Source organism: Rhinolophus hipposideros (genome assembly GCF_964194185.1).
Source record: "Rhinolophus hipposideros genome assembly, chromosome: 16".
NCBI classification, from domain to species: domain Eukaryota; kingdom Metazoa; phylum Chordata; class Mammalia; order Chiroptera; family Rhinolophidae; genus Rhinolophus; species Rhinolophus hipposideros.
This window is the reverse complement of record NC_138062.1, coordinates 59,073,861-59,097,332: the sequence shown is the minus strand read 5'-3', so window position 1 is coordinate 59,097,332 and position 23,472 is coordinate 59,073,861. Positions and strand designations below refer to the sequence as shown.

The following is a 23,472-nucleotide window of genomic DNA, read 5'->3' as shown; positions in this document are numbered from 1 at the left end:
ATGACCTTCTGTGACTCCCTGTGTGAAGTCAGAGCCCAAGACCCCAACATCTCGCAGTTCGCGCAGCCACTTCATTTTTCCCTCAGAACTTGTCACCATCCACCAAGCTTGAATATTTTTAAAAATGTCTTCCTTACCTGTCTCTCTAACTAGAATATTAGGTAGAGGAGTCAGGGACTTTGTCATTTAGTTCCTTGCGGTGCCTAGAATGCCTCGAACACAGTAGGTGCTCAATCGGTGTTTGCAGGGAGAATGAATGGCCCCTCCCCAAAGCTGCGTGGTCAGCTTTTAGACCCTGGGGCACATTGGGTGAGATCCGGCTCCAGGCTCTGTCTGGTCCCAGCCTTGCCCCAGGGGCAAGTCGCATCATGATGTGTGCCTCAGTTTACTCATCTACATGGGGGTGATCGCAGTAACTCTGGGGCGATGTGTGTGAAACAAGCCGACACTCGCATGCACTTGAAACAGTAGGAGCCGCAGTAGGTCCTCCGCTGCTGGTATTCTGAGGCCTGGCGGGGAGGGGCTGGGGGTGGGTCTGAGGACAGCCCGGGGCGGGGTCAGAGGCCCCGGGAGGACGGCGTACACCCATTCTCCAGAATGAGGAAGGAGGGCCCAGCAGGCTGCCGGGACCCAGACTGCGCTGGGGCCCTTCGTCGAGGCCGCTCCGCCCTCCCCAGGGGCACCCCTCCCCGCCTCTCCTCGCCGCCACCATCAACCTGTTTGGCAGGGCCCGGCAGGTCTGGAGATGGGTGGGGAACGCTGAGCCTCCGCACCCCTCTCCTCCTCCCCACGAACGAGCCCGTCCTGTGCCCTGCACTCAGGCCGAGCTGGGCCACCCGGGTGCCCCAGACCGGGAAGTCAGGGGTCCCCGGGTTTGGGGGGGGTGACCCCCAAGAAGAGGGAGGCCCCTTCACGCCCGGCTGCCAGGAGCCCACCCCGGAGCCGGCGGGGTGGGGGTGCCCTCCCCTGGGGGCCGGGGCCATGCCTCCTTGTGCCCTCTGAAGCCGCACACCATGGCCCGCTCCCTGACCTGGCGCTGCTGCCCCTGGTGCCTGACGGAGGACGAGAAGACGGCAGCTCGGATCGACCAGGAGATCAACAAGACCCTCCTGGAACAGAAGAAGCGGGACCGCGGCGAGCTGAAGCTGCTGCTGCTGGGTGAGCCCTGGGTCCAGCTGGATGGGCAGCGGGAGGAGAGCTGGAGGAGGGGGTCCTCGCCTCCACCTGTCCGGACGGCCTGGGCACCCATTTGCCAGATGAGAAGGCCGAAGTGCAGAGAGGCCCAGTCCTAGTCCAAAGGGGCACGTAGTGGGCCTGGCCAGGTTGCAGGGCATCTGCAAGAATGGAGGTGGCCCGGTGGCCCAGCTCCTGCCTGGCAGGCCCAGCACGTCCTACCGGCTGTGTGTTATGGGAAGGGAACTATGAGCTCAGGAGCCCTGCCCTCTCCCTCCATCTCCAGGCGGCCTTCCTGTCCCTCTCCCTGCATGGCAGGCCAGCAAGGGAGGGCTTGACATGGATTCTGGAGATTTATTAGCATGAATCCTGAGGGCAGAGCATTGCCAACAGGCTCTGATTCATTCATTCATTCATTCATTCATTCATTCATTCATTCATTCAAGATGTATGGAGTAGCTCTTGGGGACACAGCAGCATAGGAGATGGAAGTTGTCCTTGCCTCCTCTTCTTCTGGAGAAGGTGACAGACATTAAACCTGTAAACTAAAAGCAGATAAAATAATTTCTGGCAGCCAGAAGATCGAGGAGAAAGTTAAACAGGGTGAGGGAGTAGGGGGATGGTGTGGATTGTGATGCTCTGAGATTGTGACCTCTGAAACCTCAGGTGTCATCGCCCACATGTGTCCATGGCCCCAACCACTTTGCCCTGTGTATGGCTCCAGGGATGCTGACCTTGGAAACTCACCCACACCCCCTGAGCCCTGAATGGGGGCTGGGGAAGGTCCCAGGTGTCCTGAAGTCACATCTGCCTGGCCCAGGGCAGAGAAGCTAGTCATCTGTCTAGTCACCTCTCTCTTCCCTTGCTTGGTGGAAAGCCCTGAGGAGTGGAAAGAGATAAGAAAGTGGGAGCACAGGACCCCCAGGAGCTGCACCTTAACTGAGGACCCTTCCAACCTCTAACATCGCTCCCTCTTGCTGAATTAGGTGAAAGAATCCTCCCCACATTTACTTCTCCAAGGAAATCTGGCACGGCATAAATCCAAACTCTGCCACCCCCTTGACTACTTAGATCCCAGCTCCTTCTACTGGCTGTAATCTTTCAGTGGCAACCACCTGGCTTCCTTGCTCCTCATTGAATATTTCATGTTTTTTTTTAAACGTTTGGTAACGTCATCAGTGAAACTGAGCCTGGAAGCTTTTTGATTAAGAATTTAATTGCTTTAATAGCTATCTCTATTTGATTTCTTTAATAGGTAGGCTATTATTATATTAATAATATATGTGACGTTAATATGTCACTTATTATTTTTAATAAATAGGCCAATTTAAGCTATCTATTTCTTCTTGATTGAGCTTTGGTTATTGATGTCTTTCAAAGAATTTGTCCATTTCTTCGAAGTTGTCAAATTCATGGGCATAATGTTGTTTATAATGTTCCCTTGTCATTCTTTTTGTATCTGTAGGATCTGTAGTGATGTCCCCTCTCCCATTCTTTGTCTTCAGTCCTTTTTCTTCATCCATCAGGCTAGGGTTTTATCGATGTTAGTAATTTTTCCTTACACATTAATGTTCCTTTATCCATGCCTCAGTGCTTTTGCACTTGCCATTCTCCCTGCCAAGAATTCTCACTGTCACCCAAGCCTTTGCATGGCTGGCATTCTCACTCAAGGCAGGTCTCAGCTCAAGTGTCACCTCCTCAGAGTTTTCCCTGAATGCCGTGCCTGCAAAGACAGGCCCATCCTTCTTCGTTCTCTGCTCAATTTTTCTTCATAGCACTCACTCACTGATACTCTCTTAAGAGTTTACTCTGTTTATATAGCAAACAATACAAGGGTGGGAGCCACGTCTGTCTTATTCACTCCTGTGTTCCCAGCATCTAGCCCAGGAGTACAAGGAAACTAACAGATATCAGATGCCCAGTGCATGCTTTATGAATGAATGGATGACTCAATCCTGATCCAGGGGCAATTTCCCCCAGAGCTGTACCATATCTTCCTGGAGCTGGGAACGTCCCTTGCCCCACACCACTCTGACCACTGCACAGTCAGCCCCAAATCAGGAAGCCTGTTCTGCTCGTGTGGGGAGGGGAAGGGGAGAGAGGAGGTTGCCTGTGTACCCAAGCACTGACGGTTTCGATCACCCCCATCCCAGCCCTAAGGGCCACCTCCACACTTCCCTCCCTTCTTGAAAACAGGAATTGAATGCAAAGTAATTTTTTTCCTGGAGATTTGCTGATCCTTTTAAGAAAGGAGGCCAAGGGGCCAGGGGTGTCTGAACCTGACAGGAAGCGATTACCATGTTGGGGAGGGGAAAAAGTCAGAATGAAGCCAGCTTTGTCCATATCACCTGAGGTAGGGACTGCTCGTGACTGCAGATGGGGAAACCAAGGCCCAGAGAGCTGAAGAGACTTGCTCAAAGTCACACAGCCAGGATGGGAGCCTAGAATTCCAGTTCCAAGCCTGTGTGCTTGACCAACCTGTCAACATGCCTCGGAAGAGAAAAACCATAGAACTCCCATGACAGATGGGGAAACTGAGGCCTAAGAAGCAACAGAAGTGGTCTGGGTCAGTGGCCAGTCTGAGACAGAGCAGGGCATAGAAGATGAGCCTCCTGCCTTCCAGTGCCTGGCTGCCCAGCCTGGCTCCTGGGCCCCACAAGCCCTGTTTCCTGAGGTAGGTGGGGGCCTGAGGCGGCTGTCTCCGTGGCAGAAGCCACACGCTGTCTCGTGATGCCCAGGGCTTGGCCCAGCTCCTCCTGGCTCTGCTGGTTCCACTTCCTCATCCCGCCCCAGGAGGAAGTATCACTTCCTGTCTGGGCTGTGAGGCCCCTGCCAAGTGGACACAGCTCTCCCCGCAGCAGCCCCCTGCCCCATAAGGGGCCGGGGTGGGGTGGTGGTGGTGGTTCTTGAAGCAGACCAGGAGTGGGGTGGCGGGAAGCTGCAGAGTTTCCGGGTTCCTTAGTGGTTTCAGGACAGGCCTGGGCTACAAAGAGGGGGTTCCACCCAAGGAGTTTTTCAGAGTTCAGGTTGTGACCCACTCATGAGGCCAGGATTGTTTTTTCTTTAATAAAACAGAAGAGAAAAAGAATCAGTGCATTACAACAAAGTTAACTGTTGCCTCCTGAGATCTTTGTTCTCTATGCTTCTGGGAAGACCAGAGGTCTGAGAGTTAGAAAGCCACCAAGAGGAAGGTCAAAGCGTGCAGTCTCCTGCTGTAGGTCTCAGCGCCTTCTGTGGCAGCACCCAGAGGCGCCATCCAGCTTCTGAGCATCTGTAGAAACACCACATTAACGGATATTTAGATACGCCTGACCCAGCCGACTGGCCATGTCCCGTTCTGTGGGTGAAGGACCCATAGGGCTTGACTTTAGTCCTTGCGTCCCCACTAGCTATGTGACCCTGGCAAAGGCACACCACCTCTTAAGGTTCCATGTGTCCCCTGGAAATGGGAAAACAGCAGGAATCTTATGAGGATTGACCGAGGACACACACAGAGTGCCTTGGCCCCAGTCCTGGCTGATGCCAAGAGTTTAAATCAGGCTTACTGTGCCGCTGCTGATAACGATTGGTATTTTCATTGTTGTTGCTATTGTTTAGGCAGCACATGGGGGACTTCCCCATATGACGAATAAAAAGCCCATGAGCTCTGGGCTCAGACAGAACTGGGTTTGAGTCCCAGCTTGGCCACTCGCCAGCTGCATGACCCAAGGCACTCTCCTCAACTGATCTGGGACTCAGTTTCCCCACCTGAAAAGTGGGGCCAAGAGCCTTCTCTCTCGCCCGGAGACTTGGCTCAGATGGTGCTTCACACTTTCAGCTCTCTAGGGCATGCAGGCTCAGCCAGCTCTGCTATCCCCCGACGGCCAAACCATCTAAGCTTGGTCAGTCTCCCCAGGTTTGTCAGTGGGAAGTGAAGCTGTGGGTTTATATTGGTGACTGCCATTCAGATGTTTCACTTCTGGAATATTCAGTGAGCTCGACCTGTCCCCTTCCTAAAGTCCAAGAAATTTCAGAACCAAAGACACATATGGCCCCACATTGGAGAGCTTCAGATTGTGGACCTATGGGGTGCTTTTTTTTTTTTTTAAGGAAACTTTTTATTTGGGAATAATTTTAGACGCACAGACAAGTTGTAAAGATAGTACATGGAATCGCCCCAGTCCTGAGCAGCTTCGCCTCATGTCCACAGCTTGTAGCACACAGTGTGATTGTCACAGCTGAGAAATTAACACGGAATCCTTCCCGTCACATCACAGTTAACTAAACTCCAGACAGTGGATTTCACGATTTCACTATCTTTTTCACGAAGGCTGTTTTTCTGTTCCAGTATCCAATCCAGGATCTCACACTGCAGTTAGAGTTGTTTTTCTGAAATACTTTGTTAGCTTATTTTGAAATACTTTCAGATTTATAGAAAAGTTGCACCTGGATTCTTCTGCAAATGTTAACATTTTACCATATTTCCTTTATTCTTCTCCCCACTAAATATACACACGCGTATATGTTATGTGTAAGTATGTATGTACATACTTTTATTTAGTGCATGATTATAGCAATAATTTATTTACTATACATTTATGTATTTAATACATACATATTTATTTTTTTCTGAACTGTTTGCGAGTAAATTGAAGACCTGATGCCTTTTACTCCTAAACACTTCTGTGGGTTTGAGTGACACTAAAAATCAAAGACCCTCCCCCCCAGGACCGCGACCAAAAGCAGGTGATGAGCATGAAGGAATACCGTCCGCCCAGGCACCCCTGACCCCCTCCCACCAGTGTTCCCAATTTCATTCCTTCACTAATGTCCTTCACTAAGCCTCTCTGTTTCTTGGACCTTGACTCCAGCGGACTTATAACACCTGGAACCACCCAGACCTGCCCTCCTTGCCCTCAGATGTGCTGGGGGTGGACAGGGTACAGGGAGCCCCTGGGGGTGATGCAAGATGGCACCCCCTTCTCTTTGCTCCCTACACTCTCCACTCCTTCTCCCCCTGTTCCCATTTCCTCTTTCTGGACTCCAACCAGGCCACCCCTTCCCTTTTTGTGGCTTTTCCGGTTCCTCCTGCACCAATGCCCACTCCTGTCCCTGAAAAACCCCCTCAATGCCCCCAGGAGCCAGGCCAGGTGACCAGAAGTTGGAGGAGTCTCCCGGCCTCACTTCCCACCAGGCTATCACACCCATTTTACAGACAGAAAACAGAGGCACAGAGAGAGAGATTTCAGAGCTCAGACAGCAGGGAGCTGAGCCTTGGTCTTTGAGCTTCTGGTCCCAGACTCTTGAAGATTCCAGAATTGTTATCATGAACCCAGGGCTGGCTTTGTGTGCTAGCGACTCCGGCAGCCCCCCAGTGCCCCTCCCTTAGAAGGGCCCTGTGGTTTCGTGTTGCACTGGGCCCTGCCAGTTCTGCAGCTGACCCTGCAAGGAGCCCTCTCCCTGCTTTGGTCCATCAGCAAAGTGGTGGTGACTCTGTCTCCTAAATATCTCACGAATATGTCCCCATCTGGCCAGCTCTTGGGTCCACCACATGGTCTCCAGCCTGGATCAGTGCAATCTCTTCTGCCCTTGCCCCACCCCGTCTGTCCTCCCTGAAGCAGTCACCAGAGGGCGCCTGTGAGCACACGAGTCAGGTCCAGCCCCTTCTCTGCCCACAGCCCTCCAGGGCTCCCACCTCCCGTCCTCCGCACAGACCCTGCACGACCTGCCCCCATCCCCTCCCTGCCTTCACCTTCTCCCTCCCTCTCCCTCACTCACTCTACTCCAACCACATAGGCTTCCTCATTGTCCAATACACCAGGCACTATCCTGCCCCAGGACCTTTGCATGGGCTGTGCCCTCTGCAGGGTGTGTCCTTTCTCCAAATCTTGGCGCGAGAGCAACTTTCCCAGCCTTCAGATCTCAACCCCACAAATCACCTCCACCGAGGGGCCTTCCTTGACACTCAGCCATAGTAGTCACCTAAACTCTCATTATCTATTTGTCCTGTTTCATTTCCTTCATTAAAGTTTTTCTACCTGAAATTATTATAGTCAATAATAGCAATTATAATTATGGCAAACACTAATACTACTAATAATAGTGACCACTAATGTAGGTTTTACTGTGTCTAGGCATGCTCTATAGCGAGGGTCCACAAACTTCCTGTAAAGGGCCAGATTGTAAATATTTTCAGCTTTGTGTGCAGAGGGTTTCTGTCTGACTACTCAACTCTGCCATTTCTCATGTAATGAGAAAACAGTCGTGGACAATTGTACACAAATGGGTGTGGCTGTGTGCCAATAAAACTTTATTGACAGACACTGAAACCTGAATTTCATATAATTTTCATGTGTCACAAACCAATCTCCTTTTGATTTCTTTCAACCATTTAAAAGTGTAAAAACCGGAACCATGAAAAGTATTAGAAATGGAAAAAACATACAAATTGTAAAACCTCTCTGGCCCTGCAAAAACAGGCAGCGGCCTGGATTTGTTTGTAGGGCAGTAGTTTGCGAACCCCTACTAGGAGCACCTTACGATGAATTCACTCTCACGTCCATCTAGCAGGCACAGGGCCTATCGCGATCCACGGTTTACCGGTGGGGAGACTGAGGCACAGGGTGGTGAAGGCACTTCCTTGCCCAAGGTCCCAGAGCGTGGCCCTAGCTGAGCAGGGACTTGAACCTGGGAGGCCCGGGTTGGGACTGAGTGATGGCGTGACCCTGCAGGCCCGGGCGAGAGCGGGAAGAGCACGTTCATCAAACAGATGCGCATCATCCATGGGGCCGGCTACTCAGAGGAGGACCGCAAGGGCTTCCGGCCGCTGGTCTACCAGAACATCTTCGTGTCCATGCGGGCCATGATCGAGGCCATGGACCGGCTGCAGATCCCTTTCAGCAGGCCGGAGAACAAGGTGAGCGTCCCAGGGCTGCCATGTGGGTGCCACGCTGGGGGCTCGGGTCCCTTAGGATGCTCAGGTCTAGGCTATGTTTCCTCAGACCCCCAGGGCACAGCTGTGTCCCCTTGGACCCCTAAGTCTTTGTGAAGAACAGCTCCCCCCATGCATTTCCAGGGCTTGAGGCTTGGACTCCATGATACTGAGTGCGGGTGTGAGTCCTGGGTGAGTGATTGTTCCCTGGTGGAGGTATCAACACTGATTACTGCTGGGAGGGGCTGCAGTAATTTTTTTTTTAATTTTATTTTATTGTGGTGAGAACATTCAACATGAGATCTACCCTCTTAAATTTTAAGTGCATAATACGATATTATTAACTGGAGGCAGGATGTTGTGCAGCAGAGTTCTAGAACTATCTACCCAAAGGAAGGGAAACCGTCCTCCCCCAGCATGTTCTGCTCTGTTCCCTGGGCTCTGCCTATTCTGGGTGTAAGTGGGGTCACATGGTATTTGTCTTTCTGTTTCTGGCTTGTCTCACTTAACATGATGTCCTCAGGGTTCATCCACATTGTTGACTATTATAGAAGTTCCTTCTTTCTAGAGACCTAACACTGTTCCATTGTCTAGATGGACCATGTTTTCTTTATCTGTTCGCCTGTCCACGGACATTTGTGTTGTTTCTACCTTTTGGCTGTTGAGAATACTGCTGCAAGGAGTGTGGAATACTCATATCTTTTCCAGATCCTGATTTCATTTTTTTTTGATTAAACACCCAGAAGTAGTATTGCTGGATCATATGGTGATTTTATTTTTAATTTTTTGAGGAACCACCATACTGTTTTCCACAGCACTGTACCATTTTGCAATTCCACCAACGGTGCACAATTTCCCTACATGCTCACCAACACTTGCTGTTTTTTGTTTGTTTTCTTCCTTATAATAGCCATCAGAATAATAGCTTATAATAGCCATCAGAATCTGAAAGCTTCTGATTTGTGAATCTGAGCTTTGGAAGGACTTTGCAAGGACTTTGGAAGAGCGATTAGGGGTTGGTGGTTTCTACCTCGTGGAACTGATATAAGAATACAATAAATGAAAAGTGCCCAAAGCTTTCAAAACAGTGCTTGGAATGTAACCTCATTCCAGTGTTAGCAGGTGATATGATTATTTAATCTTCACAATAACCTCTTTCAGCTATTACTTCATTTTATAGATGAGAAGGAGGCTTCCCCCAAGGATAACCCCTATCCCATCTTCCAACACCATACGTGGTTGCCTGTTTTTTTACCTCAAATTTTCTGGACTTTTCCAGAATGTTCTTTTCTGTCTGGCATCTGGTGCTGGTATGTCTGTGATTCATCCATTTTGGGGGGTATAGTTGTGATTTGTTTATTTTCACAATAAAAGTATGCCACGTTTTATTTGTTTATTCATTCTAATGTTGTTGACATTTGGGTTATCTACATATATTTTATGCAAATACATGCATTTCCCTTGGGTATTTACCTAGAAATAGATTTGGATGATAAGGGACGTGTACGATCAACTTCAGTAGGAGACACCAACCTGTTTTCCAAGTAATTGTAGCAAATCACAGTTCCACCAGCAGTACATGCAGAGTTCCAGTTCCTCCACATCTTTGTTAACACTTGATGCTGTCTGTCACTTCATTTGAGACATTCTTTTGGGTGTTTGGTGGTATTTCATTGTGGTTTTTGTTTGAATTTCCCTGATTAATAATGAGGTTGTACACTTTTTTATGTTTGTTGGACACTTGGATATTCTTTTTTTGTGAAGCAACTGTCCAAATCCTTTGCCCATTATTTAAATTTTTGTTTCTTGTTCATTTAAAAAAGTATAGTTCCTCAGTTTTTTTTTCTTTACTGATTTGTAGCAAATTCTTTGTATATTTTGGACACGAGCGCTTTCTTTGTTTCACATCTATTGTTAGATTTATCCCTAGGTATTTGCTATCTTTTGATGCTACTATAAATGGGACTTAAATTTTAAAAGTTTCCCACCAGTTAGTGGTTATTATAGAGACATACATTTGGTTTTTGTTTATTGACTTTGCATTTGGGGACTTTATTAAGTTCACTTGTTTATTCTAATAGTTTATCTCTAGACTAGTTTGGGTTTTCTACATATAGTCATGTCATCTGTGAATAACCACAGTGTAATTTATTCCTTTCCAAACCTGACACCTTTCATTTCTTTTCCCTGGCTGGGACCTCAGTGCAGTGTTAATTAGAAATGGCATGAGAGGAAAAAAAAGAGGAAGAAATGGCGTGAGTGGACATCTTTGTCTCATTTCCAGTCTCCCGTCTTTTAAGAGCAAAGAACCCACATTCACTTCATTTAAAGCACATTAAGGTCTATTCAGGACCTTCACTGAATATAATTTTTACTCTGAATTTTTAGAAGGATGTATCTCTTAATTTTTGCTTTAAAAATTATTATTCATTTTGATTGTGTTTTTTAAAACTTTGGAGTCAATACATTTTCAGGCTATGTATGAGCTCACTCAGGCTGCCACAACCAGTGCCACAGTCTGGAGAGCTTAAACAACAGAAATTTATTTTTTCACAATTCTGGAGGCTGGAAGTCTGAGATGAAGGTGTCAGCAAGGTTGGTTCCTCCTGAGGCCTCGCTCCTTGGCTTGCAGATGCTGTCTTCTCCCTGTGTCCTCATGTGGTTGTCCCTCCGTGCATGTTTTTGTCCCACTCTTATTGGGGAAGGGGAACAGGACTTTATTGGGGAACAGTGTGTACTTCCAGGACTTTTTTCCAAGTCAAGTTGTCCTTTCAATCTTAGCTGTGGAGGGTGCCTTTCAGCTTCGAGTTGTTGTCCTTTCAGTCTTAGTTGTGGAGGGCGCAGCTCAGCTCCAGGTCCAGTTGCTGTTTTCTAGTTGCAGGGGGCACAGCCCACCATCCCTTGCGGGAGTTGAAGCAGCAACCTTGTGGTTGAGAGGACACGCTCCAACCAACTGAGCCATCCAGGAGGCAGCTCAGCTCAAGGTGCCGTGTTCAATCTTAGTTGCAGGGGGCACAGCCCACCATCCCTTGCAAGACTCGAGGAGTTGAACTGGCAACCTTGTGTTTGAGAGCCCACTGGCCCATGTGGGAATCGAACCGGCAGCCTTCGGAGTTAGGAGCATAGAGCTCTAACTGCCTGAGCCACCAGGCCGGCCCCCAATCTCTTTTTATAAGGACACCAGTCATATATTGGATGAGGGTCCATCCTAACGACCTCATTAACTTGATTACCTCTGTAAAGACCCCCATCTCTAAATACAGACACATCCTGAGGTCCTGGGGGATAGGACTTCAACACAGAATTTGCAGAGGGCAAGGGTAGTGGACACAACTCAGCCCATAACAGGCTGCAGACTTTTTAATTGATCCTACACAGGGCTATTCACAAACACCCAGGCATTACCCATTCCCGCTGACCTGGGCAAGTTGTTGAATTTCTCGTGCCTCAGTCGCCTAATCTGTAAAATGGGGACACGTGTAGGGACTTGCCTCCTGGGCGTCAAGGTACCGTGTTTATAAAGAGCAGGAGGGGTGCCCCACACATAGGAGTCGCTCAGCGCACACGGGTGATGGTCTTTATCCTGTGTCGTCCTCCAGAAGCTGCGCCCTCTGCTGCCCCTCATAGTGGGGCTGGTGCTTTCCCTCCGTGCTTCCTCTGTGGGTAAATGCATGAATGAATGACGGAGCACATCACAGGAAGCAGAGGAAGTGAGAATGTGCAGGGGTGTGCACGGACTCCACTGGGCTCTGGGATAGAAGTGAGGCAGCGGGGAAAGGGGGGAAGGGGGCTTGCTGGGTTGTCTGGAGGCCGTCTGACCAGCTCTGTCTGTCCCTGCAGCTCCATGCCAGTCTGGTCATGAGCCAGGACCCCTACAAAGTGACCACTTTTGAAAAGCGCTACGCGATGGCCATGCAGTGGCTGTGGAGGGACGCTGGCATCCGGGCCTGCTATGAGCGCCGCCGCGAGTTCCACCTGCTTGACTCAGCCGTGTAGTGAGTCTGGGTCTGTGGGTGGCAGGCATGGGGGGTGGGGCGGGGGCAGGGGGCCAGGCGAGCACTGAGCTGAGCTGCAGGCTGAGATGCGGTGATCGGAGACCCAGTCCCAGGATCACACATGGACAGAGGGGATCTCAGGCTGGCTGTGCAATAGTCATGCTCCAGGGTGATCTTGTCCCTGGGGTGACATTGTTCCTGGGGTGATGTCCCTAGGGTGAGGTTGTTCCTGGAGTGACATTGACCCTGGGTGACATTGTTCCTCAGTGACCCTGTTCTTGGGGTGATGTCATTCCTGGGGTGACAGCTCCTGGGTTGATGCTGCCCCCAGTGACACCATTTCTGGGGTGATGCTGCTCATCATGACACAGTAATACCCATCCAGGGTGGTTTGCTCCCAAGCCATCACTGTTCAGGGGGGCAATGCCCTCCTGGGTGACAGCTCCTCCCCCATGAGGCTGTTCTTGAGGTTACACCATCATGGGGGAGTGAAGCTGCTTCTCCCCAATGCTCTCATGGCCTCAGGGTGGTACTCTGGGCCACCCGCAGACCCCAGATATCCTGGCCTCTCCTGGGGGGGGGGTTCTCCTCCCCCAGCAGACCCTGGGGGGTGGGTCTGGAAGCCAAGGGAGGCTTTAGGGCTGGGCTCAGGGCTCCTCGCTCCCCAGCTACCTGTCGCACCTGGACCGCATCACTGAGGAGGGCTATGTCCCCACGGCCCAGGATGTGCTTCGCAGCCGTATGCCTACCACCGGCATCAATGAGTACTGCTTCTCCGTGCAGAAAACCAACCTGCGGTGAGTGTGCAGCCCCTGTGGTGGGGAGGGCTCCCAGGAAGATGGGCAAAGCAGCTGGGGCCTTGAGGGATAAGTAGGAGTCTCCTAGCCCTAGCCCTCAATGGGCTTCCAGGCTGAAGGAGGCAAAACTGAACAAAGACACCTCCAGCCCCCTGTGCAGTTTGGACTAGGACATGGAGAGCCCAGAGTGAGGCACCAGAGCTCCAGGAGGGGCGGTCTTCCTAGAGGAGGGGACATTGGCATTACGACATTGAAAGATGAGTAGGAATTCACTAGTGCCGACTCTTGAGGGGCTTCTGGGCAGGAGGAAACAGAGACTGTGTGGTCACAGCTGTGCCAGAGGGACGGATTTGGGGTTGGGGAAGCTCAGAGAGTGATCCCTGTAGTCAATGAGGGGGTGAAACTAGGGGTCAGGAGGAGGCAAGGGCCATGGTCCAAGCAGGAAGGATTAGTAAGGGTCAGCGCAGTGGCTCTGGGGATAGAAATGAGGGTATAATGCAATAAACGTTTCTGGTGTAGAATGGGCAGGACTGGATGAGTGTGGGAATGAGAGTAGGGAGTCAAGAAGGACTCCCAGGTTTCCCATCAAGGTGAATGGGTAGATTGTAAGGTGGGGGGTTTTAGATAAGACGACGAAGTTCTTGAACACATTGAGTCTGAGGGGTCTGGGGCATCTGGGAGGTGGCTGGACGCACACAGGCCTGAGCTGGAAGACTGAGCAGCAAGACGGTGTCCAGACAGTGGTGAGCAAAGTCAGAGCCCAAGGAGAGGTGAGGAAGAACGCAGTGAGAGGAGGGACTTTGCGATTGGCAGTTACACAGTCACTGGTGACCTTAGCCAGCTCCGTGTCTGTGGGCTGATGGCAGGCAGCTGTGGGGGGTGCAGGGCGATGGCTAGAAACGGGTTGTGTACAACCCAACCGTGTTGAGTTTCTCACTTCCCTGGCTGCCCCACCCCATTCCTAAACATGTTTTTCTGGCCTCTGCAATAGTCCTTTCCAGGAAGGTTCATAATTTATCTGTTTGCCGTGGGTCTCCTGCATTAGATGGAGAACACCACAAGGTTAAGGGCTGAGGTTGAGGCTCCTTTCTCAAAGTGATGATCAGATCAAGGCCAGGGTGGAAGTTGGTAGATGTGGGAGGATAGCTGGAAAGATGGGAGAATAAATAGGTGGGTGAAAGGATGGATGAGTGAATGCATGGGTGGGTGGTTGGGTGGGGGGATGGATGGATGGATGGATGGATGGATGGATGGATGGATGGATGGATGGATGGATGGATAGATGGGTGGATGGATGGAAAGACAGGTGGGTGGATGGATGGGTGGATGGATGGATGGATGGATAGATGGGTGGATGGATGGAAAGACAGGTGGGTGGATAGATGGGTGGATGGATGGAAGGACAGGTGGGTGGATGGATGGGTGGATGGATGGATAGATGGGTGGATGGATGGAAGGACAGGTGGGTGAATGGATGGACGGACGGATGGATGGATGGATGGATGGATGGATGGATGGATGGATGGATGGGTAGATGGGGAGGTACATGGATACATCAGTGGATGTGCAGGTGTGTGGGTGGATGGGTGGATACAAGTTTAAGAGTGAAGGTAGAGGCTGGGACTTTTCACAGGGAGGGCCGGGCTGGGGAGGGGATGTTTAGGTGGGAGACTTGAGTAGGTTCTTAGGCCAAGGACAGAGAGGTTAATCAGTGGAGTGAGGGCTCAGAGGAAGCTGAGACTCTGAGAAGGGAGACTGGCAAGTAGTGCACCCACGTCTGTCTCCTTCTCCAGAACCCCACTCTCAACCACTGCATCCACATCTCACTCTGGGGGGTTGAGGGAGTCTGACGCAATGAGGGATTGGTCTCGGGGATCCCAGCCTCTTTCCCCTCCTGTATAGTGGGGCAAGTCCCTTCTTGCTCTGAGGCTTTTGGCATTTCCTGTTCCTGCCTGAGTAACAGTCGGTCATATCCCTAGGGCTGGTTTATCAGTGACCCACATTTCTTAGACGAGAGCACAGGAAGGCGGGAGGGGGTCAGGCTTTTTTTGTGGTGTGTGAGGGTGGAGGCAGGGCCCTTGTCATGGGTCACACACAGAGTGGATGGCATTTGCCCATTTGTGTGGCCACTGGACACTCCCCTGGCCAGCCAGAATACAGCTTCCCCATTTCACTGATGGGGAAACTGAGCTGTGGAGACGGTCTGCAGTTTCCCCCTGGCCACCCAGCCAGAACCAGGGCAGACTCCAGATGTGTCTGACCTTCTGTTCTTCTTTATGGGAGTAGAAATCAGGCAGCCCAGTGAAGTAGAAGCTCGGGAAAGTCCCCTCTCTTCTCTGCACCTCAGTTTCTTCATCTGTATAACAGGCGTCATGGAGATACCTGCCCCGTGGAGGTGAAATGCAATAACACATAAGAGGCATGGGCCCCCATTCTTGCTGTTAGTCATATTGATCTTGGCATGTCCCAGATGTGACTGGGGTCTGGGGTGCCACACTGTGGGGTCCTGATTAGGTTTAAGCTCTGAAAGGGGACAATTCCGGTAGGATCGTGGACGTCGGGGGGCAGAGGTCAGAACGAAAGAAGTGGATCCACTGCTTCGAGAATGTGATCGCTCTCATCTACCTGGCCTCACTAAGCGAGTATGACCAGTGCCTGGAGGAGAACAACCAAGAGGTGAGGGGCCGCCGTCTCCTCTGCTCTTCACCCTCCATGGGCCCAGGGACCCACAGACCCACAGCTCAGCAGGAAGCCCCAGTGCGACTCTTGGGAGGGCCTGAGTGTGTCTGGCGTGGCTATGAGCCTCTCCTTTCACTCTTTCATGATCACACCGTTGAGCCCCAAGACTCAGATCCACAAATATTTGCATTGCCAGTGACACACACATGTGCACACACAGAGGGACACCCATGTCCCGAGACACAGCCCCCTGCAAGCACAACGCAAGCTATCCCGGGAATATTGTCACACTGCTTGGATGACATCACACTTTCCTTCAGAAATACTGATGAGGATCTATCTTCTTTTGTGACCTCTTCTAATGAACACCCAACGTGATTGGGCACACTATCATCTCTGACATGTGCACTTTCAGTGGTTAAAGTTTCACATAGATATTTCGGGCATCTGAGGGGGAGATGTTATAATTTTGACTTTCAGACTGAATCAGACAGGAGAGTTTGAGGTCATTCTGACACAGCTCTTGCTCGAATTGAGCCACACAAGACGTCCTAGTTTGCTCAGGCAGCTGTAACAAATGACCACAAACTTGAGGGCTGAGACAACAGAAATTTATTCTCTTTCGGTTCTGGAGGCCGCAAGTCCGAGATCAAGGTGTCGGCAGGGCTGGCTCCTTCTGAGACTGAGAGGGCATCTGTTCCACGCTCTCTCAGCTTCTGGTGGTTTCCTGGCAGTCCTTGGCGTTCCTTGGCTTGTGGGCACACCACCCCATCTATGCCCCCATCTTCACATGGCCTCCTCCCTGTCTGCATGTCTGTTTCCTAATTTCCCATTTTTATAAAGACACCAGTCATTGGACTGAAGGCCACCCAACTCCAGTATGACCTCTTCTTAACTAATTACATCTTCAAAGACCTTATTTCCAAATAAGGTCACATTCTGAAGTTCCAGGTGGACATGAATTTGGGTGGGACGGGGACAGTAGTCAAACCACTAGAGGCACAAAACCATGTGGGCACACACAGGCAGCTGGCCATACCCCCTTAGACTCAGCTGGGCAGAAAGGGGGGCACCCCAAGACACTGGGTGGTGGGCTGACAGCCCCATCTCCATGTTGGGGGAGGGCTCCTGTGTTGTGCTGAGTTGGCCGCCTGGAGCAATGACTTGCCTGTGTCTCCCAACCCAGAACCGAATGAAAGAGAGTCTGGCCCTGTTTGGCACCATCCTGGAACTGCCCTGGTTCAAAAGCACATCTGTCATCCTCTTCCTCAACAAAACTGACATCTTGGAGGAGAAGATCCCCACCTCCCACCTGGCTACCTACTTCCCCAGTTTCCAGGGTGAGTATTTTAGAACTTTCTATACCCTTCACCTCCTAAAAGCAGCTCCCAAGAGAGATGCTTGTCCAGGTCAGAGTCAGTGGAATTTTAAATATGATTGGACAGACCTGAGTCCCAGACCCAGATTCCACTGCCCAACCTCACTCTGTTCTCAGTTTCTCCATCTTTAGAATTGGGAGAGAATAACAGATGCCTCCATACTCACAATTGCTTAAAGTAAGGGGTTCTGAAAAGCTGGAGACTATAGATCTTTGGAGTGTGGCTCTACTGGACATAAACCATACCCGTAAGGCATTGACAACTATTTCCAGAATCTGCTTAGATTTTTGAAACTTTTCTTTTTCTAATTTTTCATAGTTGATAGTGATTTTTAAAATAATCTTTGACTGACCTGTGAACAAGGCTTTCCAAAGCACATGGCTCAGTTTCATAACTACAACAACCCTCTTTCATGTTGCATTTGTAACTGATAGATTTGTGTAGTCTCGTGTATATTAATCATGAGGCGTACCACATGTTTGGGAACAAACTTTGGGTGCAACCCGAGGGCCAATTAGTACGGTATGTGTTGGGCATCATTTCGTGTGTCTTCCAGAAGGGACACAGAGTTTTGGTCCTGGGAAGGGGTGTATTAGCTAGTACTTTCCCCAGAGTGCCACTGTGAGGATAAAGAGAGCTTCTAGAAGTATCTCAGCTGAGTAACAAACTCCCCCCAAAATTAGGGGCTGTAGACCAGCCATTTCGTTTGGCTCACGATTGTGTGGGTCAGGAATTTGGGAAGGATTGAGGTGGGAAAGCTCATCTGTGATCCATGTGGCATCAGCTAGGGTGGCTGGGATCGGAGATACACTTCCAAGATGGCTTCTTGCATCATGTATCTGGTGGTTCTGTGCTCCTCGGCCTCTCCCTCCTCATCCCTTCCTCCTGTCTCCCTCTTCTCCTCCTTCTTTTCTCCCTCCGTCCCCCTCCCCTCCCCTCCCCCTCCCCCTCCCCCTCCCCCTCCCCCTCCCCCTCCCCCTCTCCCTCTAGTATCTCTTAATCCAGGGCCTGCTCATAGCATAGCTGTCTCAGGGTTTCAGCCAATGAGAGATTGGCTGAAATTTGATTGGTAGAGATTTCAGCCAATCTCTACCTCCATTGTCACATGGCCTTCTCTCTGTCTCTGGTTGTCTCTTCTTCTTCTTTTTTTTTTTTTAATTGGGGAATATTGGGCAACAGTGTGTTTTGCCAGGACCCATCAGCTCCAAGTCAAGTCATTGTTTTCACCTGGCCCATATGAGAATTAAACCAGCAACCTTGGTGTTATAAGCACTGCGCTCTAACCAACTGAGCCAACCGGCACCCCCCCCCCCCCCCCGTTTTATAAGGACACAAGTCATTGAATTTAGGGCCCAATCTAATTCAGTAATGACTTCAGTTCAACCTAACTCATTATATCTGCAAAGACCCTATTTCCAAATAAGGTCATAGTCTGACGTTCTGAGTGGACATGAATTTGGGGGAATACTATTCATCCCAATACACAATCAACAACAGTGCTGAAACCCTTAGTGGTGACGTCATCATGGGTGTGACTCCCTGACCTCATCGGAGACCACATGACCAATCCCAGTCAATCATAACCACAAGAGTCAGGGTCTGGGCAACAGATGTCAACTTGTTTCAGAATGGTGGCCTGGACACCCCTCACCCGCTTCTGAGCTGAGCAGCCCTGGGAGGGGACCATGGCTTGGAGAGTTTGGGAACAAGGATGAAGTGGATAGTTTTGAGGATTGTTTGCTTCCCTTCAGGTCACGGGGAACCCTCATGATCCATCCTTTTCTCCCAGCCAAAGAGGCTGGAACACCCTGTGCCAACGTCTGGCTCTCAGCCCTTCCTTCCTCTACACTAAGTAAACTTGTGGCAATAATAAATAATAATAATAAACCAATAACAACTAACACATGTAACACTGATGGAAGCACGCTCGCATGTTGACTTGTTTAATCCTCATTTAAAAACCCTGTGTAGTAAGACTCATTCTTCTCACCACTCTAGAGATGGTGAAACTGAGGCACAGAGAGGTGCCACTTGCTAAAAGTCACAGCCAGTGAGTGGCAGAGGCAGGATTCCAACCCAGACATTCTGGCTTCAGAGCCGGCAGGCCTTAACCACTAAGCAACCTGTCTTTCTGAAAGGACGACGCTAGCACACACTCAGGAAGGCTTCTGAGTGCTGATTCCAGCGCCCTCAACAAGATTACATTGAATCCTCACAACTCTGGGAGGCCTGGGACTAGTCTGATGCCCATTTTACAAACAAGGAAACTGAGCTCACAGAGCTTACATAGATTAATCTATAAGGCAGTCCAACTAATAAGTAGCGGAGCCAGGCATTGGGCCTGTAAGTCACTCTGTGCTTTCAACACAGCAGCCCATGTGTCTCACCAGGGCGGCCATCTCCTCTACTTCTCTTGACCTCAGTTTCCCCATTTGCACCAGCTTGTCTCTGCAGCTCCAGGATCCCATTCCCCCCAGCTCCAAGCCCAGCCAAGAGAGAGGGTCTCCCATCACCACAGTTCTACCCAGAGTCCCAGAGCTGAGGCTCGTTGGTCCATCCTAGGTCATGTGACAACCTCCAGCCTGACGCTTCATTAGCTAGGCCTGAGGCATGCGACCAGCAAAAAAGATAAAGACGGGATCTGCGTGCTAGATTGTGGCCGTCCCTGGGGTCCCCGAAGCCCTAAGTCGCCCATATCGGGAAGAGAGTCTTCAGAGTCCCCCTTGGTCCGGTGAGGGAGGGTCACCTGACCGCCACAGGAGCCTCGTGCCTTGACTACCCCCACCCCTGCTCCCCAGGCCCGAAGCGCGACGCGGAGGCAGCCAAGAGGTTCATCCTGGACATGTACACACGCATGTACGCCGGCTGTGCGGATGGCGCCGACGGGGGCAAGAAGGGCTCGCGCTCCAGGCGCCTCTTCAGCCACTACACGTGCGCCACGGACACACAGAACATCCGCAAGGTCTTCAAGGACGTGCGGGATTCGGTGCTGGCCCGCTACCTGGATGAAATCAACCTGCTGTGACCCAGACCCTAGCCATCCACCCCCGGGCTCAGACCTGTGCGTGGCAGGCGGGGCCTCGTGGGAGGGGGCGGTGCTCAGAGAGCCCAGATGCCCCCTGTCGTTCCAGGCCCAGGTGACAGAAGCGCCACGAGTGAGTCGGGAATGGAAGGCCAGTCGCCCCCCCTCCCTTCTCTGCCCCGTGCCAGGACAGCCCTTGGGGTCCCCTCCCTTTATTCAGTTTACCTCCTCAGAAAGGGAGCATAATGGCCATTTGGGATGCCAGGGTGGAGGAAAGCTGAAGAGAGCAGAGGATGTAGGACTTGGGTGGATGAGACTCTCTCAGGAACCTCACCTTGGGGTGCGTCCCCTGCTGGGCAGCAGTCTAGAACCCCCTGGGGCTGATGCACGTCCCCGGGGATGGGGGAGTGGACTTTCAGGACGAGGCACCGGACTCTGGCGCCTCCTGGCGGAAGGAGATGGTATCTCCCAGCCTGAGGTCTGGGTAGCTCAGAGATTTCCCTTTTCTTGGGGTGGGTAGAGAACCCTGGAAAACAGTGATCCTTTCAGAGCCTCGCGGCTCATAGTGTGTCCTGTTCTGGTTTGCAGACAAGGGAAACCAAGGACCACAGGCACGCCCCTCCTTCCTAGGCTGGGGGCCGGGCGCACTGCATCTTAAAACCTACTGTATTTATTCCCTCATATTCTGCGGGGTGGACATTAAAGAAATGACATTCTGGAGACTTATGATTTTTTAGGGGTGTCCTGTTTATCCCCCCCGCAGTCCATTCTCAGGTCGCCTGTCCCCAGTGGGGTAGAAACATGGAGAAGGAAGGAGAAAAGTTCTACTTGTTGTCCACCCCCCTGTGCAGGGCACAGTACCCAAAGCTATTCGGGGAGGTGTGCACTTTGAGCAGAAGGTGGTGTCCAACCTCCCTCCCTGGCAGGTGGCATATTTAAGCCCACCCTCTGTTGCTACTGACCCAAAATTCCAGCAGCAGCCTCCACCCATCTGTGATGAAGATGAAGATGATGGCTCCACTTACTCCAGATGGTGGTATCCCACCATCCTCAGGGAAGCCCTATGTATCACAAGCCCCATTTTACAGCTGAGAAAACGGAGGCACAGAGAAACAGTCATTTGACTAAGGTCACACATGTAGAGGGGGACGGCAGAGTCAAGATTCTATCATTCATTCAACACTTTTTTTTTTAACTTAAAAACCTTTACTTTTTAGAATAGTCTCAGATTTACAGAAAAATTGTGAAGGTAGTACAGAGTTGTCTTATAAAACCACACCCACTTTCCCCTATTATTAACATCTTACATTAATATGGTACTTTTTTTTACAATTAATGAACCAACATTGACACATTATTTTTTATTTTTGTTTATTGAATTTACTGGGGTTAACATTGGTTAATAAGATTATATAGGTTTCAAGTATACAATTCTATAATACATCATCTGTATATTGCATTGTATGTTCATCCAAAGTCCAATCTTCCGTCACCATGTATTTCACCCCTTCACCTTTTTCTACCTCCCCTCCTCCCTGTTTCCCTCTGGCAACCACTAAACTGTTGTCTGTGTCTATGAGTTTTTGTTTGTTTGTCTTGTTTGTTTGTTGCTTTCAGTTTTAGATCCCATATATGAGTGAAATAAAAAAAGAACTCTCATCACCATTTAAAAGAACAAATGGAGAGTATTTTGACTTGACTATGATCACCAAGTATTTTGCATAAAAAAGAAATAGATCTTGTATTTATAAGAAATTTATAAGATTTATAAATAGATCTCTCATCAGCATTTAAAAGAACAAATGAAAGTATTTTTTCTTTCATAAAGATATTTTTTCCTTTCCAATGCCTACATTTATTTTTTTGTCTTACTATATTACATAATCTTGGATCTCCTGTACTGAATATTAGAATTAACAGTAGGTAACATTACCTTGTTTCTGTCTTAAATGGAAATACTTCTAATGTTTCAGCATTGTTTGGTATTTGGTTTTCTTTTTTTTTTCTCTTCCCTATGATTTTTTTATTAGTTTCATGTGTGCAAAACACTGTAATAGACATTTATAATTATACTACACATTATTAACTAAAGTTTATACTCTATTCATATTTCCTCAGTTTTCCTCTAATATCCTTTTTTTGTCCCAGAAGCCCATCCAGGACCCCACATGACACTTAGCCATCAATATCTTCTTAGGCTCCTCTTGGCTGTGATGGTTTCTCTGACTTTCCCTGTTTTTGATGATTGACAGTTTTGAAGAGTGCTGGTCAGGTATTGTATTAGTTTCCTGGTGTTGCTGTAACAAAGTACCACAGACTGGGTGGCTTAAAACAACAGAAAGCTTTCTCCCAATTCTGGAGGCCAGAGGTCTGAGATCAAGGTATCAGCGGGGCCACACTCCCTCTGAGGGCTCTAGAGCAGGATCCTTCCTGCCTCTTCCAGCTTCTGATAGCCCCAGGCGTTCCTTGGCTGGTGGCCCGTGGAAACCAATTCGAGTCAGTTCTTCAGTCCTGTTGACATGACCCCGGTGGTCTTAAGAGTTCATAGTTCTGGCACAAGTTAGATGCTTCTGTCTTGTCCTATACTTTCCTAGCCCTAGTTCTGCATTCGGCCATTTCTCCAAGGAGCACTACTTCCTTTTAAAGGAAGATGATATTTAGAGAGACACTCGGACCACAAAGTTAGGAAATCCACATTTTCTTCACTCATCTTTTTATTTTGAAAATATTTCAAACCTACAGAAGTTGCAAAAGTATTATTACAATGCACTCTTGTCTATCCTATGTAGGTCAGGGGTCAGCAAACCATCTGCTCTCTGCCTGTTTTTGTAAATAAAATTTTGGCACACAGCCACACCCATTCATTTACATATCATCTCTGGCAGCTTTCTCTATGGAGGGCGGAGTTGTGACAGACACTGTCTGATCCTCAAAGCCAAAATTATTTGGCCCTTTGCAGAAAAGATTTGCTGACCCCTGAGCTACATCTGCCCATGGTTAACCTATTGCTTTGTATTTCTCTATAAACATAATCTAAAAGCATATTATATATTCTATAGAGAATATACACATTCTTTTTCTTAATTTTTCTAAATAATTTCAAAGTTGGAGACCTCATGAACCTTTACTCCAAACACCATGTATTTCCTATGAAAAACACCTTCTTATATAACATATAAGCAGAAGGCGATGGCCAAGTTCAGGAAATCTAGCATTGGTGCCGTAATATCATCTCATACACAGCCCATAGAAAAATTTCCTCAGTTGTCCCAATATCGTCTTTTACAGAAACTTTTCTACTGTTCCGGAACCTAGTTGGGGACCACTTACAGCTTTTAGTTTCATGAGTCTAGGGTCTCCTTTAGTCTTTCATGACCTTGACTCTTTCGAAGAGCATAGGCCTATTATTCTGTGGAATGTCCTCACTGGGTTTGTCTGATGGCTCCTTATGGTCTGATGCAGGCTGTGCACTTTGGCGGGAATATCTTAGAAGGGATGTGTCCTCAGGGTGCCATGT

General features: G+C 49.6%; 1 protein-coding gene across 1 annotated transcript; it reads left to right on the top strand.

Moving 5' to 3' along the window:
- Positions 1 to 593: 593 nt before the first annotated feature.
- Positions 594 to 21,924, top strand: GNA15 (G protein subunit alpha 15). Its single transcript, XM_081076826.1, has 8 exons — positions 594 to 737; positions 1,005 to 1,158; positions 7,884 to 8,068; positions 11,924 to 12,078; positions 12,747 to 12,875; positions 15,422 to 15,551; positions 16,741 to 16,894; positions 19,732 to 21,924. The coding sequence occupies exons 2-8, from the start codon at positions 1,014 to 1,016 to the stop codon at positions 19,956 to 19,958; spliced, it is 1,125 nt and encodes a 374-aa protein (XP_080932952.1). The 5' UTR covers positions 594 to 737; positions 1,005 to 1,013; the 3' UTR covers positions 19,959 to 21,924.
- The last annotated feature ends 1,548 nt before the right edge of the window (positions 21,925 to 23,472 follow it).